The sequence below is a fragment of the Ambystoma mexicanum genome, chromosome 6q (assembly GCF_040938575.1).
Source record: "Ambystoma mexicanum isolate Mex_15411 chromosome 6q, UKY_AmexF1_1, whole genome shotgun sequence".
Taxonomy (NCBI): Eukaryota; Metazoa; Chordata; class Amphibia; order Caudata; family Ambystomatidae; genus Ambystoma; species Ambystoma mexicanum.
In genome coordinates, this window is record NC_090937.1 from 989,102,535 (window position 1) to 989,120,021 (window position 17,487).

Consider the following 17,487-nt stretch of genomic DNA (forward strand, 5'->3'; position numbering starts at 1 on the left):
GCTAATACCATCCTTAGCCCTTTTTAAGGAAGGTATGGGGACTTTCCTCTTTCATAAAGACAGCGATTAAGGAGGTTGGGGATCCTAATAGCCTAGAGCGCATGTTTTTCTGTTTGTCTTGTTAGCGCTTTGAGGCCTTTGGGTGTGTGGCGCTATATAAAAAATAGACAAGGTAGGGTCATTTGCATCACCCACCCAAACACCTCAGACATAGGCATCTGCCCTCACTCTGTGCCATATCTATGCACTCCCAGGAAACTTCCTTCTTCACCCCCAGCATTTAACCCCTGCTTTTGCAGCACTGACACCCCCTGACCCCCAAGCATCCAAGCCTGGCTGAAGATGTTTGAGGTCCCTTGCTTAGAGGGAACCAGTCTGGGGCACCGTAGGGTGCATACATTACTATGGCGAAGAAGGCCAGTCAGCAAGGATCTTAAACACTAATGTCAACTGAAGAGCTTTAAACCCTGATGTGGAGGAACCAGTGTTAGAAGGCAGCAAGGTGATTTCTCTTCTCATGGGATGTACAGACATGTTAAGGCAATGGGGTATCCTGTCACCCACACAAGAACTTTTACAACAAAGCTCGGCTCCCCTGGAAAAAAGCCAACACTGGTCCTCAAAACAAACAAAACCAAAGTGGAGAAGCTTCATAAAACAGCCCTGCACTAACATAAAAGCAATCCACCAACAACAGACGCATCCAACAACTCAGCAACTCACTAACATACAACCGCCTCTTCCCCTGAAAATCACCCTTGACAGCACCCTCATACACCAAGTCACCTGAGCCCCGACACACCAATCACCCAGTGACAGCCCCACGTGGAATTAAAGACTCAACCACAGATGACGCTGACAGGCTCTCTCCTTACAACTCTTCCCTTCAACCCCTGAAAGATATTCCATGTTACAGCTCCCCCAGACTCTTCACACGCGGACAACCCAGTTATTGACAGAGCACTCAACCTGACCCTCACCCTGCGACCCTTCACCCAATGACAACAATTCATCCACTGACAGTCCCTGCCCTTATCTTGACAAGGCCACCCCCATTAATATCTCTTACACTCGTTGACTCTTTGCCTCTGACAGCCCCTACATTCTAACAGGACACTTCTTCACTGAAATGATACCAACCTCACCCCTCACAGTGACAGCCCTCTCCCATAACAGCAGACTGCCAGGGCAGCAGAACCACGGGCCGCCCGACGATGTAGTGTAAGAGGAAAGTGTTCACCACTCAATATCCGGGGGCATTAAATGAAAATAGACTACAAACCCCATACGCCGAGATGCCTGACTGATCTGACGTGAGATAACCGTGAGGAAGCTGGGAGCTGTAGTGCTTGGATTGAAGAACTTTACACAGGTCACGGACCAGAAGAAAAAAGCAGACTACAAATACCAGCACAGTTTCTTTCTAGGGAAATCAGCACAGGGAGATAAGGAGACTCAAATGGATTACACGTGTCCGAAAACAAGGATCCTGACTGGGTCAAAGACAGGTTCTGTTTGGGGGATGTAGTGCAAGAGATGGAATGTATTACGTAGATGCATGGGCATAGCGTAAACATGAACTACACGTTTTTGCATAGGTCGAGGATATAGTTTTCTCTAAAAGGTTTAAAGGCCTTGTGCTGTCCCTGGCCGTGGGGGCTCTGTTCTAGCAACTTAGAGCATTATGGCATTTCTCCTACAGCAGCTGCACCTGTGTTCTTTGCAGAGCACACAGGCGCAGGTGCTGTAGCAGAACCAAGGGCCCTGGGGGCTCTGTTCTGTCAATGTGAACTTTGACAGAACAGAGCACTCACTGGCCCTCGTTTTTCCCATACCAGGGGCTCATCCGAGTGGAAAAGGCTCCCGGGCCTTCCTTACCTTAATGCTGAAGGAGCCTGCAGTGCACACTACTTACCCCACCCCACTGGACCTCCCCTCCCATCAGAATGTAGGCACGAGACTATGAAGTCACTAATGGCCCATCATTAACAATTTTATGCGCTACATTCTGATGGAAGGGGCTGGTCTTTGCTGCAGGGGGAAGTTGGCTGTTTTGTTCTATTGAAGCAGAACTTCAGGGGCCTGCGGCAGTGAAGTGAACAGCTGACATGGAGAGGCACACAGAGCTTCACTAAACCAGTTTTTTTCAGATTGTCCTGAGGAAGCAAAGGACGGTTTCATGGGGACGTTTTCCGACTTTATTTGGATTTTACCGGAAACCCTAATTATAATTAAAGTACCCTTTGCTTCATTCCAGATCATGGCCTTGTGGGTGACTAATGAAATAGCTGACAAAAGAGAATGGGTTTTAACCTTAATTTATTACCAAACGTGTGAGGGTTGGGATAGATGGATGTATGTTCTGGGGGTTACCTGCAGCTAAAAGGCATATTCTTTCGTCAGAACAGTCCAAACAATGTCAGGATAGGTTAAGCTATACATGGCCAGGGTTCTTTCTCCAGTGGGAATACTGGTCTGCCTTGCTTTCTCTAGAATTGACTCAGTCTCAAAGATATAGCACCAAGCTACTTTTTGGTTTCACTAAGTCACAGGCATACAGCACCTAGATGCTTATTGGCTCAACTTCACAGTCACAGGGATGTACTACCCATCTGTGTCTTTGTCACTGGATTATAATGCTCAGCTCCATATGTGTGATGCAACCAAGGGAATAGGGCTTTGGGGGATATGTTTACTACAGAGCAAGGGGTTAGCTCTATATTCTGAGCCTATCTTGAGGGCCAGATAAACTAGGTTAGGGCATAGCTTGAGACTTGGATGCAGACACTAGAGATCGCACCTGGTTCCCCCCTTCAGGTAGCTCACGGTTCCTGGGGACATTGCCCTGGTCAGCTGGTTTTCCCAAGCTACATACTTTCCCCTCCTGCCCCCTCCCCACAGCCATGGGTTAGTGTTTTGTTTAGTTTTATTGTTTGCTTGTTAGGCGCTTATACATCAAATACATTCTGTTTCAAAGCGCCCACAGGGCAACAGGGAGGGAATATGGGATTGAAGAACAATTAAATATACAAGAAAATACAGTGGGGGAGGTGACGGCCGAACCTACTATGCCTTGTGAATATTCGGAACGTTGTTGCTGTCTTCCCTTGAATGGGGGATCTTATTTCATCGTAGTCCACATGTCCCAGATGCTAAATAATGCTCCAACTGCATTTCATAGTACACATTGATGAGGCTCCTGGATGGTCATGCTTGAGGACAAGGCCTTGCCTAGGATGGGGCCACACTTTAACTAGCCACCCTGGAAGAAAACAGTACTTAGCATGTTTATATTGGTGTATGGTTTTGAAATGGTGGCATGAGATTTAAAAGCTTGTTCTGGTCATATTCAGTTTCTAACTTATGCTTCTTGGCCTTACATGCTTTTATATTGAGCCTGTGACAATGCAGACAGGTTTTCTTTTTCGGTCCATAGGCCATGGAATCAACAGATGACTCAAAACTAAGTTATACAGGTGTTAACTGAGCAACAGAAAACTGTAGGTTTAGGGGTCATCAGATGTTACTGGCATGAATTTAACAATGCAATATGTAACGGTCTTCTCTGGACCATGGTCCTTACTCCTTTCCTCTCTCCCTTAGGCTCCACCTTCCTGACAGGAAACAGTCACGCACTGTTTTGGGGGTTGTAAGTGCCTCAGGCTTCTTTCTTGGCCATGGTAGATCCTTGCTAATCTTTTGTGCGTTTACCGATGTTGCTCTTCACTTTTAACAAATACTGGAACCATCACCCCTGGAGTCTTAGGTCGTCTAGCCATAGGAAAACCCTAGATTCGTTGACTGTTTGCTTGATCATGTTGGGCCCTATCGTTACTGAGTGAGACCCTCTTACATTTTGTCAAATATCTTCCTGGCTATTATTGCCCCACCAAGCCTGGCCACCTCCCTAATGCCTTAGGTCTAGACCAGCCTTCTTTTACCTTGCTATCCTCCTCAATGTTCCATAACGTACTATCTTCCTCCTCCATTAACGGTGGCCCTTGCTCTCTTTGTAGATCTCTCTCCTGATCTTTTTCTTTACCTCTCTCTCTATAGATCTTCCCTTCGCTTCTCTCCCAACAGTGGGCGCTGTCCACCTCCCAGATTATTCCTTCTTGGCTTAATCATCTGCTCTCATCCCTTCCCCACAGGCGGAATTGCCTCTTGCGCCAAACACTGGCTCTACTCCAACTCCTTCAACTTCTCAATGCTGCATAATGTAATCTCCCTCCTCTACCAGCGTTGTCTGGGTCTCTCTCTTTTTGTATTTCTTTCTCGTTCTTCCTTCTCTTGTTCTCGCCTCCTCCTCCAAACTGCACTATTCCTTCACCACCTCCTACCGCTTTTCTTCTTGCTTCTCTGCCAGAAACATCATCCCCCCTTCTGCCTCCAATTTCTGCCTTACACACTCCACTTTTCCAACTGCCCACTTCATCCACCTGTGGTCTCTCCAATTGGATGGTTGTGTTTGACAAGTCTTAAGTGTTAGCCACCAGTAGCCAAGAGGTTTGATGGCGCTCACTTAAGGAACGTTTGCAGTCGTCTTTGAACTGTGAGCGTGGCCTTGCGCAGGCCCGCTTGCTAATGATTTATTAGGGTTAGGCATCATCTTTGATACAGAAGGCCCTGTGTTACATGTGTTGGCAACGGGTGTAAGTGACTTTGGATAATTGCGTTTTCCTCCATTCTGCGCTTCACTTCGTGAGCTCAGTGTGCAAGGACACGCAAGCCGAAACGACAAGGACACTTATTTTTTCCCAGGCTTGAGTTTCATGGAGGGGATCCATGGCTCTCCAAGGCCATGGCGTTCTGTCTTTGTGAAGAAAAACAAAGCGTGAACTGGGGATCAAAGATGTTAGACTTTCCTACTTGGAAGCTGCTTACATTCTCTTTCCTATACCTTCTTGGGGTTTCAATCTTAAGCGGAGCTAGGCCTCTTCCACAACCTCCTCAATAATCACCTCCCTTGTCTAGCAAAGGGGTTTTCACGGTTGCTGCAGAGTTACTGTTTCTTTCCACTGTTCTGTGGTCAGTGGATCATATTTTCCTGTTTTTATTACCTCTGTTCAGACGACCCTAGGTGTTGGCTTCTCTTCACAAGGGCTAGTTCCTGAGCCATCGGATTTGGCATATCTAGTTCTCAGGAAGCCTTTCTCTGTCTTGTCAGGCACACTATTCTGGATTGACCAGCAGCTGTCAGTACCTAGGGTGAAAGTGATGGGTTCTTGGTCTGAGGAGCTTGGGGGAATCCTCCTCCATCATGGAGCGGGTTGTGGACCCCCCCAGATCCCACAGGGCACCCACGACCCCATCATCCGGACTATGACAATGGCTTTCTTCACAGCTGGCAATGTAACTTTGTAACTTTTATTTTGTCGTACTGTCTCTTTCGCCACAAAGAAAGAAACAGCTGCTTCCTTTAATGAGTCAGCAGTTCTTATTAGTTTACCTTAGCTTAGCACAGTCCTGACCTTGCTGAAGATATATTTGCCTGACCTAGCATTTTCAGCACATGGAGACCAGATTATATTGGGTGTTCTACAAACGCAAGCAAGGTTTCACTTCTTCATGCAGTCATTTATAATGCGTTCTAAAAAGAGGCTGAATTACTCTGATGTAGTCACAATAAGTGCACTCACATTACCGAAGCAAAATAGTGCTTGATTTGTGCAGTATTTTATTTGGCATATGCAGAGTGCTGAACGTGGCCTGCGATTGCCTCCATTTGAGCAATTAAGTGATGTTTTCTGGTGGTATGATGAAGCATGGATGGGCTTGTGCGGCTCAGTTTAGTGGCAGATAGATATGCACGCTATGGGTTTGTGAATGACTGTTTTTTTGTGTTTGTTTTCTCAGTGCTGAAGCCTGTGGTGGAGTTGCTGAGTGATCCAGATTACATTAATCAAATGCTGCTCGCCCAGCTGGAGTACAGAGAGCAGGTGAATGAGCACCACAAGAAGGCCTACACGTACGCTCCTTCTTATGAGGAGTTCGTCAAGCTCATTAACAGCAGCTCGGATATTGAGTTCCTCAAACAACTAAGGTACCCGATCTTCACTTATAGCAACTCTTGCAGTCAAACCGTGTTCTCTATCTGCCTAAATCCGCAAGTTTCTATATGCAGGTTTAAAATTATCAAATGTAGAAATGAAAGCTTGGCACATCAAAATATCGAATTACCTGCTCTGTTCATACATGTTGTTGCTTTTATTTTATATCGGCACACCCTTGTCCCTCATGCTAATGCTTAAACACACACTTCCACGTGAACCCCATCTTTTTTTTTGCTGGGGCAAATCCCCATAGCCAGAAGAACTTTCATTGTTATTCACCAATAAAGTCCCATAAACCTCTTCAGACTTTATAATTGTTGAAGAATTGCCCTTCCCCCCTGTCTCGACCACAGAAATATCATATTAGCTTTTTTCCAAGTCCCCTCCCTCCCGTGCAGCGTTATGCCGCTCATGTCCTGTGTACCTTGCACGTGTGTAGCTTGCACAGGCTTGCCGTCCAAACTGATACATCACATGCCTAGCACGTGAACACAAATTCCTCTCTCAGAAACCCACTTCCACCAATAGAGCTCAACCAAAGCTACACGAGGTTTAGTCAAAAATATCATTTTTAGTTTTGGGTGAAAGGTGGTTTTTGACACGTTGGTGGGCAAAATATTGCTTTGGGTAAGGTATGTGATGTCCTGTAAGGATACAGTGCTTTCGCTTGCTGTTTTTGTCATGTGCTATATTCATCCCATCATTGCTGGGTCCCGCACATGCCAGAGTTACAATATCAAATGCAGATTACATGAATACAGAAAACATGGCAAAAGGATCTGTTGTTTATTAGGAGCCCTTAAGACTAGCTATACTTTTTGTAACATGCCCCTGATGAAGAGAAGCTGCCAGCGTCACTCAATTAATTCAGCAATAAAACGTCTGTTGGACCGTTCCGCAAGCGTGACGTGTCGTGCTGGGGTAATTGTCAGTGATGGATCCATGTGTCCTATTAAGCTGAGCCCTGCACACGACAGGCATGCTTGTCCCTTTGTTATTCCCAACGGGCGCCCAGGGAACACACGTGCAAGGACTTCAACGCTGGGGTTTTCCTGGTCAGTTTGAATTGTGTGAACAAGCCCACTCAGAAACAGACCACTGCCCTCCTGGGTGCTCATACCCACCATCAATAGCTGCCCAAAAGCTGTATATGCAGGTACGCTCTGTAGCCACCTTACACCAGCATTGCACGCGCAATTTGTCCGGTAACAATTTTCACTGTTTGAGAGGTTGTAAGAGAGGCTCAGACTATCAGAAAGGGTGGTGAAGAGGGCAGGCGTTGGATGTAAGCCATCAAACATGTGACAAGCATGCCATGTGCAAACTTTTCTACTCAAGTGTGCGCACATTTTACATTCTCACAAATATTCTAGGGACGTTGAATAAAGCAAAAAACATATACCAGAGGTCTCGGATGTTGATGAATATACAGGATTACTGTACCTTTTATTGACTGTTGTAATATCTGTGACACGCGATGCATGCTTTGCTCCGATGCGATACCCGTTGCCCCGTTGAGTGAAGTCTGCTTTATTTATTCCTTTTTTCCAGTCGCAGATATGCCTAAACAGAAAGGTACTGCACCTCTCCATGGCGTAGTTCTAGATGGAAACCATGCTGCCAATGCGCATGTTGAGTGCATGGTGACATATCGGGATTTGTTACTGCTCTCCAAATAATGAGCAGTCCTAAGAGCTGGGTTAAACCACCTCCATCAATGCCTTTTTGGAATTGTCCTAGTATTTAGATAATGTAATTTATCACAGAACTACATAATTAAAAAAGGGAACCTTGCAAATAGGCCACTGCTCTGCTGGGTTCCTATAATTCTGGTGACAATAAAAAGAAATACAACATTGCTAATCTTATAGGTTTGTTTGCTAATCAAGAACATTTTAATTCGCAAACTGCTACTCAATTTTTGAAAATGAATTTATGCCTTTTTTTTAATTTCATTTAGTTTATACAAACTTTTTGAAAATAGATACACATAAAGAAGGAAAAAAAAAGAGAAAAAGACAAGAAAACTTGTCAACATAGCATTTTTCCTATTCTCTAAAATCATTCATCTTTCTTATCAATCCTTTTCCTTCATCATTCTGATGATCACAAATTACTTTACTCAAAAATTAGACTGCTACTTATCTTATGAGTCTTTCATTTAAAACATCAAGTCTCTTTCCTCTCGCACTCTGCGGCATCGCTACAAGTATGAGGGGATCTTGTCTCCAATTGGATTTGCTCCAAAAATCGCATCATGCCAAACATCAACTTTTTGCTTTCCCCGATGTGCAGATGTTTCCACCATTCTCCAGCGTTATACGTCTGGTATGAGCTCCTCAATTTACCCAGACAATTCTCACGTTGGATCCTTAGGTCCGTGCAATACAGAATCAGGTGCTTTAAGTTTTCCTCGTCCTTAGCACACATTCTACATTTTGTATTGTTTATCGGGATCATCCATCGGTGACTCAGAATTTCTTTTGTTTCAAAGATATTCAATCGGAACTTTAGGAACAACCTTCTTAAACGCTTGCAAGGTGCTAGCCTCAGGTAATTTGAAAGCGTATTTCGTTTTTTTGCTTCTGGTGGTAGATTTTGCATGGATTTATGGGTCAATCTTTTCTCTGCTATTTCGATCCAATCACAATCCAACAATTTCTTTTTCACAGAGTCTGGATTATATCAAAGAGTTTGTTAGTCTGTTCCGAGTTGAATTAGGATCACTTTGCACTGTTGTTTCCATTCGTTTAGCGCTGATTTCTTTGGATTCATCTCTTCTCTCAAAATTTTGAAAGGAGGTAGATTTGCCTCATCACATGTCTTCCTAAATAGTGATAGCTTATTCCAAGTGATCCTTGCATTAAGTGACGACATCCCTACTTCAAACAGGACACTCGCAGTTGGCGTCCCTTGAGGGATCTGGAGAATTTTCTTCCAGAAAAAGCCTTCGCATCATGACCATAGTTTGAATTCGGACCCAAACATGTTCTCAGCTCCATAGGTTAGAATTGGCGAGACTTTGCTCTGGTAGAATTTTCGTACTGGATCACATGAAAATTTTCCATATTTTTTTTGGATTATCATTCCTTGCGCAGTCAGTTGTTTGCAGCTGTTTAAAAGTTTTTTCATCATCGGAGCGTCATTAATACTAGAGCTAATGATTGTTCCCAGGTACCTTGTTTATGGGACTTTGTTCAGCTTTTTCTCACCAAGCGACCAGCCTTGTCTAACTAAACCTATTGGATTTTCCTCCTCTTTTGTTTTCTAGAACCAAAATTTCCAATTTGGCGGCATTAATCTCCAGTCCCAGGTCTTCCAGAAAGGTTCTTAGCGCTGTCAATTTTCGTTGAAGGCCAATTGGTATACGATCTAAGATCACCATGTCATCCGCATACATGATATGGTTTATCAGACTTCCGTTCATCCGCGGTGGAAATGACACAACATTTGCTAAAGCGGTGCCTACTTCGGATATGTAGAAGTAAAACAAGGTTGCCTCTAATGGGCAGCCTTGTTTTACACCCCTCTCTGTTGGTATGGGGTTCGTTAAGTTTCCTTCTCGGTCCAAACAGACTTGGATATAAGTATCTGAGTATAGCTCTTTGATGGCTTGGATAAGGCTTTTATTGCACCCTCTTTCCATAAGTTTGTACCAGAGTGTTTCTCTATCCACTCCATCAAACGCATTCGACATATCAATGAATGCAAGATATATTTTTTGGCCAGATCTAATTGCATCAATTTTTAGCAGGTTCAGCATTAGTAAATTTACGCCCCAGCCTACCCCTTTGACAAACCCAGACTGTCGGTCATCGTAAATCTCCTCCTTTCGGATCCATGCTGTAAGTTGCGCCAATAGTTGTGTTGCAAACACTTTGCCCACTACATCTAAGAGGGCTATTGGCCGATAATTAGCAGGGTCCGTGCGGATTCCTTTCTTAAAGATGGGTACGATTATCCCAGATTTCCATGACACAGGGATCCTTCCTTCTTTAATTATTGAGCGGAACAAAATGTCACAGAAGTCTGCCCACTCGTCGATGTTCTCTTTTAAGTCTGCATTCGACAAGCCATCCGGCCCGGCGGCGCGCGAGGCACTGCTTTTTTTAATAGTTGCGCGAATGTCTTCTCTGTCTATTTCGATTTCCCAGGGTTCGCTCCACTGAAAATTTGTGGTACTCGGGATTTTTCTCTTTTTTGAATAATTTTTCATAGTGACATGCCCACTCTTTTTCAGGTACCATAGTTGATATTATTGCCATTTCGGAATTAGATACTTCATTTATTATAGCCCAAAAGCCTTTGGAGTTTCTTTGGTTTAGAGCCTTCAGCATTAGCTCGGCATCTTGTTGTTCCATTATAGCCCGATGCTGTTTACACCAATTGATGTATTTATTCTTTGCCTTTTTAACTTGACTATTGTCATTCCTTAGGTTTGCAGCACCAATTCTTCTTATGAATTTCCTCAACTCTCTTTTTCTTCTCGCAACATCAGGATCGTATTGATGGTTTTGATACCCAGGTTTAGTCATATGGTTGCCCTTTTGAGTTTTATAAATCTCTAAGAACTGCTGGTATTCAATTAGATCAGACCAACCCCGTTCCTGGTACTGTTTCAGAGTTTCTGTCACCGCCGATATGTCAGCATTTCTAAGTCGCAATCTGTTCCGCCCTGGGACCAACGACACTCCTTGTCTCCATTGTTTCCTCTGAGCAGGTTTGTTCATCTTCCATTCCATAACCACAATATTATGCTCACTTTTGTTTGACCTATTCACCTCGAAGGAGATTATATCCTGAACCAGATTGTTCGATACAAAGATTTAATCTAATATAGATTTTTGACCACCTCTTCACCAGGTTGGCTTAGCTGGGATATCTCCACGCGTTGTTCCATTCAACATTGTCAGATTCCTATATGACATTTCTTTTAACCAGCATTCACCGTTATATCTTTCTTTGGAGTTTGCAGCAGCCTTTGGTTGGTCAAGTTCTATTATTTTCATGTTAAAGTCCATTGCGTCTAGGAGATCATCTTAAAATTATTGGTGTGTTTTCGGCGTTGTGTTCCAGTAGACGTTTAGAAGGTGAATCACCTGCACCTTCAACTCTGACTGGCTTGCAGGTTCTACACAAATTTTCTGCACGAATGGTGAAATATTTAAAGCTGATTTGATTCTCATACCGCATTTTCTTTTAATTAGGGTTAATTGGCCCGACATTGGACGTCCTTTGGTCATTCTAATAGCTGGATTTATTGCAACTTCAAAGCCCACCACTTAAGGTATATATTCGCGAGCCACGTTTCTTGCAGGCATATCAAATCAGCCTTTCCTAAACTTTCGGGTGTAGAATTCAAAAGGTGAGAAAATCCTCTTGTGTTCCAAGAGGCTATCACTAACTTTATCACTTTCTCCTGGCATTAACTCTTCGTTGAACCATTTAAACTTTTTGCCAACCATGCCCATTTTGTTCCCTTGTCTTCCTGGATGTTCGGGTACTCATTCATAGACTCTGCCGATTTATTGTCCTGCCAATTCTCTATAGTTATTTTAATTTCATTCAATCTTGTATCATTCAATGGGCAAGATGAATTCTCATCTCCTTCCCTTGATTGTGTTTCATCGTTTCTCCGAGCCTCATCACAGACACCTGCTATTGCAGGGCTGTTTGCCGGGCATCTCTTTCTTTTTTCTGTTGTCACTTTTTTTTCCATTAATTTATCAGACTCAACTCCCACCAGAGTGTTGTACACCTCATATATTTGGTAGCCAGCCTCCCATAACTGCCTTTCGCACATCATGACCAGTTCCACATCTTTCTTGTCCGTGATGTGTAGCAGGACAAATTTCCGGATTGTGTCTGTTATAATTTCAACCCGATTGATTTGTGCACTTTTTATACTTTTTAAAACCGGGATTTTTTGGAATATCTGCAATATGGTGTACCTGTTTAGTGGAGTATCACTTTTTCTGGATTCAATCTTTTCCACCAGTATTCTGAAAGGTTGGAGTCTTACTGGCGTCTTAAGGTTGGAATTGGGGATGGGGTGCTGGTGCTGGTTGGATTTATTTGGCTTTTCACTCTTAGCCCCATCTAATTTAGTAGCAGTGCTCGGGCCACTTTCAATGGCTCTAGGTTTAAATTGTGTTTTGGAGGAGCCTCCTTTGTTTTGATCTGTGCTTCTACCGGGAACAACACCCCACTATTCGCTTTCAGCATGCTTATCACACGTTTTTCCTCAAGCGTGTAGAAGACTTGGGTTTCTTGAAGTTTTGCACTTTCTTTTTCTTTGGTAGGGTTTGTTTTCATTGGTGATCGAGGCCAAGAGACCACTTTTTACCTCTGAGATGGTCGTCTCACACTTTCTCATGTTCGTGATTTGGCACCCGTGGACCAGTTAAGTCAACTGGGGTCTCACCTTGGCCACTTTTATCCTCACTTATTTGATTTACTTCAGTCGTGGTTTTATTCTCCATGCCTTCGTCAACTGGTGTGCTGTAAGTTGACAGGTTCAATAATTCCTCAGAATCTTCCTCATCATCATCTATCAATAGGGGAGCACTATTATTCTTTGATTTATTGATTGTTCCTGGCTGGGATTCTTTATTCTCTGCTTGAGATTCTCTAAAGTTTCGGTTTCCCCGTCTGGCACAACCTCTTTGTTGTTGTTTTTATTTTTTGTTGTGATTTGCTCTGTGTTGTTTACTGTAATATTCAGGGCTTTGATATTTTTATAGAAATTCGCTGAGCTCCTCAGCTTTTTGTTCTTTTGTGCTTGCTGAGGTTTTGTCTTTTTGTTACCATTACTCTGCTTCTGATCTGCCTTCAGACCTTTCTTTGGTTTTTCACTGCTCACTTGCGATTTCGGGTTTTCGAATATATCAAACCACTCTGAATCATTCTTTTTTGGTGGTGGTGATTTAGAACTAATCTCGGCACTCACTGTGCTGGGAGCATTGCTTTTATCTAGGTCAGTCAGGTCGATTATTGGGGAGTTAACACCATTTCCGTTCTCTCTTTCACTTTGAGAAGTGATCAATGAATTTGCTTTTACTGGTATCGTCATGGAAGTTGAAACTGCTTGTATACCCATATTCATTGGACTGCCCATTTCATTCAGTCCTTTCTCGGGGGTTACACTTGACACCTTGCTAATGGTGAGTTCATTTACATAGCAGCAATTCTGAGATGGAGATGCCTTCTTATTCTTCTCAATTTTCTCTTTGAGTTGATTATCAATAAGTGGCTTCTCACCAGTAGCCTCTGTTCCCAGTTCTGACAATGTAGCGACTGGAGGAAGCTCTTTCTTGGGCTGCCATTTGGTAACCGCGACATCCTTGTCTTTACGTTCATTTTGTAACAATGTCAAGGCCTGTCTTGTGACTTCCGCCAGGAGTCTCTTATCTTCCGCTGAATTTTTTAGAGACTCTTTTAAGGCTGTTAAAGAGATTTCGTTGCCTCCTCTTGTCATAACGACCTGTGCTGTCATTTCCATTAGGTCGGCTTCCAGTTTTATGATTTTTGAGTTGAATAGTGCTATTAGCGTAGTTTGGTCACTGCAATTCTTATTTAGATTCTCGTACAACTTCATCAAAGGCACCACAGCTATTGTTGTGGCTGATATCAAAATCGGACTTAATTTTGCAACAACCAACCCTAAGAGGGCGGCGCTGTCATGAGAGATTTTCACTTCACTAGAATTTGATGCTTGACTCGGCTGGTGACTCGCTTTGTGTGCGCGTAGTGTCTTGTCTTCACACTCAGACTCAGAGGTTGACTGGCTCTCAATATGCTCTCTTGGGCATTTGAGCAGAGGGGATCCGTTCTCCCCTAATCTCCCTTTAAATCTTTTGGACAAGCCTTCTGTTTCGCTATCAGAGCTTATGTTTCTTCTACCTCTCTTTTGAGAAACTACAATTTCATCATTTTTCGTCTCAAACGTTGGTGTATTTGCTTCAAGTTTCAAGATATCAGCAATGTTCCGGTCCTTGTTTGATAGCCACCCAACTTGTGGCGTTGTTTTCTCGCTTGAGTTTGCTCGGGAGGGTTTTCGTGGTTGCGCCAATTTGGAATTCATTGCTGCTAGATCTTTCAGCAGTTGATCAGCGATCCCCAAGGAATATCTTCGGGGTATTATTTTAGGAGAGTTTAGCTCAGCAGTTCTTTCATTCCAGACCTCAGGTCTTGTCCAGTCCTCATTTATCTCTAGCATTGTCTCTACCGGATTTGTGATCTTCATCATTATTTGTAGAGGGGGACTTGGGCCCTCTGTTTCATTCAGGAATGGTGGTGTAGCGATCGTGTTCACTGTTTTTAGAGTTTTAGGTTCTGGCTTGTGCATTGCTGCAACTCTAGTCCATGCCAACATTTTTAAAGATGGCCCTGAATTTGATATATTCTCCATAGTCGATGCACATATTGAAGATAGAGGATCCTTGTAGCAAAAGACCATCCTTGGGACTGTCACCTCCGGCCTCGCTTGTAGGAGCCTCGAGGATGCTTGCTCCTCTATAGGACTTCCCGTACCATTTGTCATTGCTGCTGGTTGGATATATTCTTTCCAGCAACTCTGACCTGAGCTTCTTTCGCCGGAATTAGATCCCATTTCCTGTCTTTTTGCATTTTCTCAGTATGCTTTACACTAACATTATGATTTAGATGAGCACCTGTCGAGGCACCCCGATCGGCTGTACCCCTCTTATAAGTCGGCCTTACCCAGTGTCACACATGGTCGGACACACAGTTCGAGCTGAGAGAGGATTAGTAGCTGGCGAGAGGGGGGGATGTTACTCAGCGTCGGTGTATGATGTACCATTACAATGCATCTTTCCTTCACAGAACCTGCATTGTCACTCACAACTACCGCCGATATCTCCTTTACCATCACATCCTCGGCTTGTGTTGGGTGTGAGTGTTTACGTGTTTGTTGTTCACTCGCGGCGCCCTCATCAACCCCAACCTCCGCTTCTTCCTCGCTCGCACTACCAAGCTTACTCGTGCTTTCATTGACCCCCCTTGCATCACATACTTCGGGCGCTGCTCTGTTTATTCCTACACCTCCTCCCTTCTCCCTACTATTTGTTTCTGGGGTTATAGATGAAGATTGTGGTACTGAGGGGGGGAGAGGTGCAACAGGCGGGGCCGAGTCTCTAATTTCCACTTGCGGGATCCTCGCTGCAGCGGCGTGCAGGATAGGTACATTTGTATTAGCATTTACAGATGCCACACTACGCTTCGCTTGAGCGCCGGTGTTCACCGTTGTCACTGTCCTCATTCAACAGACTCCCGGCCTCACATGCACCCGCAGCTATTTTTAATTGGAGCAGCACACACTCCAGTCTGCGCTAATCCGCTCTTACCGGCTCGCCAATTTCCGAGGTGATGTGTGATGTTACTCCTCACTGTCCACGCCCCCACAGACCACCAGGGAACACAGGCAACACACTCGATACACTCCGCTATGCTCCGCTCCGGCGGGGTCGGGTGTTTTATGGCAAAGCTCCTCCTTTTCCTCTCCTTGCAGTGGCAATGGCAGAAAGACTCGCCAGACACAGGCAACACACTCGATACACTCCGCTATCTTTATGCCTTTTAGAAATACCATCCCTGCCTACCGAAATACGGTATATGCCACTAAGATCTGCACAGACCTACACCAGAGCTACATGTGCGGGTTTTCCAGTGACAATCAGAATGTTTAGAATGTTGTAGAAGTTATAAGACATACTCTGACTGTTTGAAAATGTAGATATAGTGGGCACAGGTTTAAGTGCAACATAGGCAGTGCGTTATGCAGCTAATCTCGTGGCTTGGCTTGCCAAGCGGAAAAGTTGAACATGGGCTAACAATTCCTGTTCCACATTAATCGCCACGTTTCAAACCCCCTTTTCATCCAAAGCTGATTTTATTTTACTTTTATTTGCTTTTGTGAAGTCAAAGCTTAATCCGCACAGAATAGAAATGGGAACAGACATGCGCTATGCTTCTTATCAGCCTAAGCAATAAAGTACAACGGTGGTCTGCATAAAGTGCGCACACTTGGATGTTGCATCATAAAGGAAACTGCTTTTGACCTTATACTCAAATAGACACTTTATAAGTAGATTCCTTTTTCATTAAATATACTTGATTGTCAGTCATATGACTTCCATTTTATTTTTTTGTTGACTTTTGAATTGGGTGTGTGCATGTCTGAGAAACAACATTTTCAAAATATAATATATTGAGCTACTGGCTGTGGGCTTTCTCTCAGAGACACGTAGCCTTCCCGAATACATTATATAAGTAGAGTATAGTCATTTCCTCAAGTGAGGCGCAGATCTAAAAGGTCTGACAACCACCACCTGGCTACTCATTTTAATGCAGGCCATTGATCGAGTGTACAATATTCCGATACATGCCATACAACAGGGATCAAAGCCATATACCACTATAATGTAGAACAGAAAGTTCCATTAGATGGAGTCAAACGTTTTTTCATCATCACAGCTGCTGCCTCTGCGGAACCCCTCCTGGATCAATCTGATATATATTTAAAAGTTGCCTCAGATGTGATGCCATGAAGCGTCCCGGGATGAATCCCGGCTGATCTGGGTGGAGTAGGAAGGGCATAAATGGCTGTAGCCTAGACACCAATACCCCATGTAAATATTTTAGTGTCAACATTTCAAAGCGAAAGAAAGCGATGGAATCCTCGCTCGTCTGGGGATTTACCGATCTTAAGCAGAAGTTTGCCACCATCTCTCAAGGACACAGGAAGGTGGCCAGTTTCCAGTGAGTATAGAGTCATCTTTTACCTGTACAAAAATGAACTAGATAAAATCCAATTATCAATCCTTAATAGCATATTGTGGATCCATGAATATAAAGTATATTCCCGATCATTTATGTCAAAGGTTCTCCAAACACCCACCCAGCTTCAATTAGACATACCATCTAATAAAACCTGAGCAGACTTGTCTACCTAGTGGTGGTGTTGGAGCAGTTGGGATGAGTGCCTAAGATCATGTTTGTCTCCCCCACATATCATCAGGATATCTGGTGTTTTCTCTCAGATTGTAAATATATAGTGAAAAAATCAGGGTCATCAATATTAGGGCAATAAATATGAACTATCAGAAGTTTCAATCCTTTCAGCACTCCATGTAGGTTAACATAGCTACCTGTACGATCACAAAGCGATGAGAAACAATGACATTTCACATTTTTTATGAAAGTAAGGATGCTTCTAGATTGTGTTGTATAGAATTATTTAAGCCGTGGATATGTGGTCTACTAACCTCCATTTATGCAATATGTAAACACCCTGATCCACACCATAGTACCTGGATAACCACACCACCACTGACTAAGAAAATGTGTTTTGCCAAGTGTTTTTTAAACCCTAAACCTATATTTCTCTCCCCCCTACTTAACCCCTCAAGCCACA

At 43.7% G+C, this 17,487-nt stretch overlaps 1 protein-coding gene across 2 annotated transcripts in view; it reads left to right on the forward strand.

Moving 5' to 3' along the window:
- SNX25 (sorting nexin 25) overlaps positions 1-17,487 on the forward strand; it is a 1,900,476-nt gene that overhangs the window by 879,433 nt on the left and 1,003,556 nt on the right. For both annotated transcript variants that reach the window (XM_069631510.1, XM_069631509.1), the window contains exon 5: positions 5,857-6,043. In XM_069631510.1, coding sequence (XP_069487611.1) covers positions 5,857-6,043 — 187 coding nt within the window. The remainder of the gene's footprint in view (positions 1-5,856; positions 6,044-17,487) is intronic.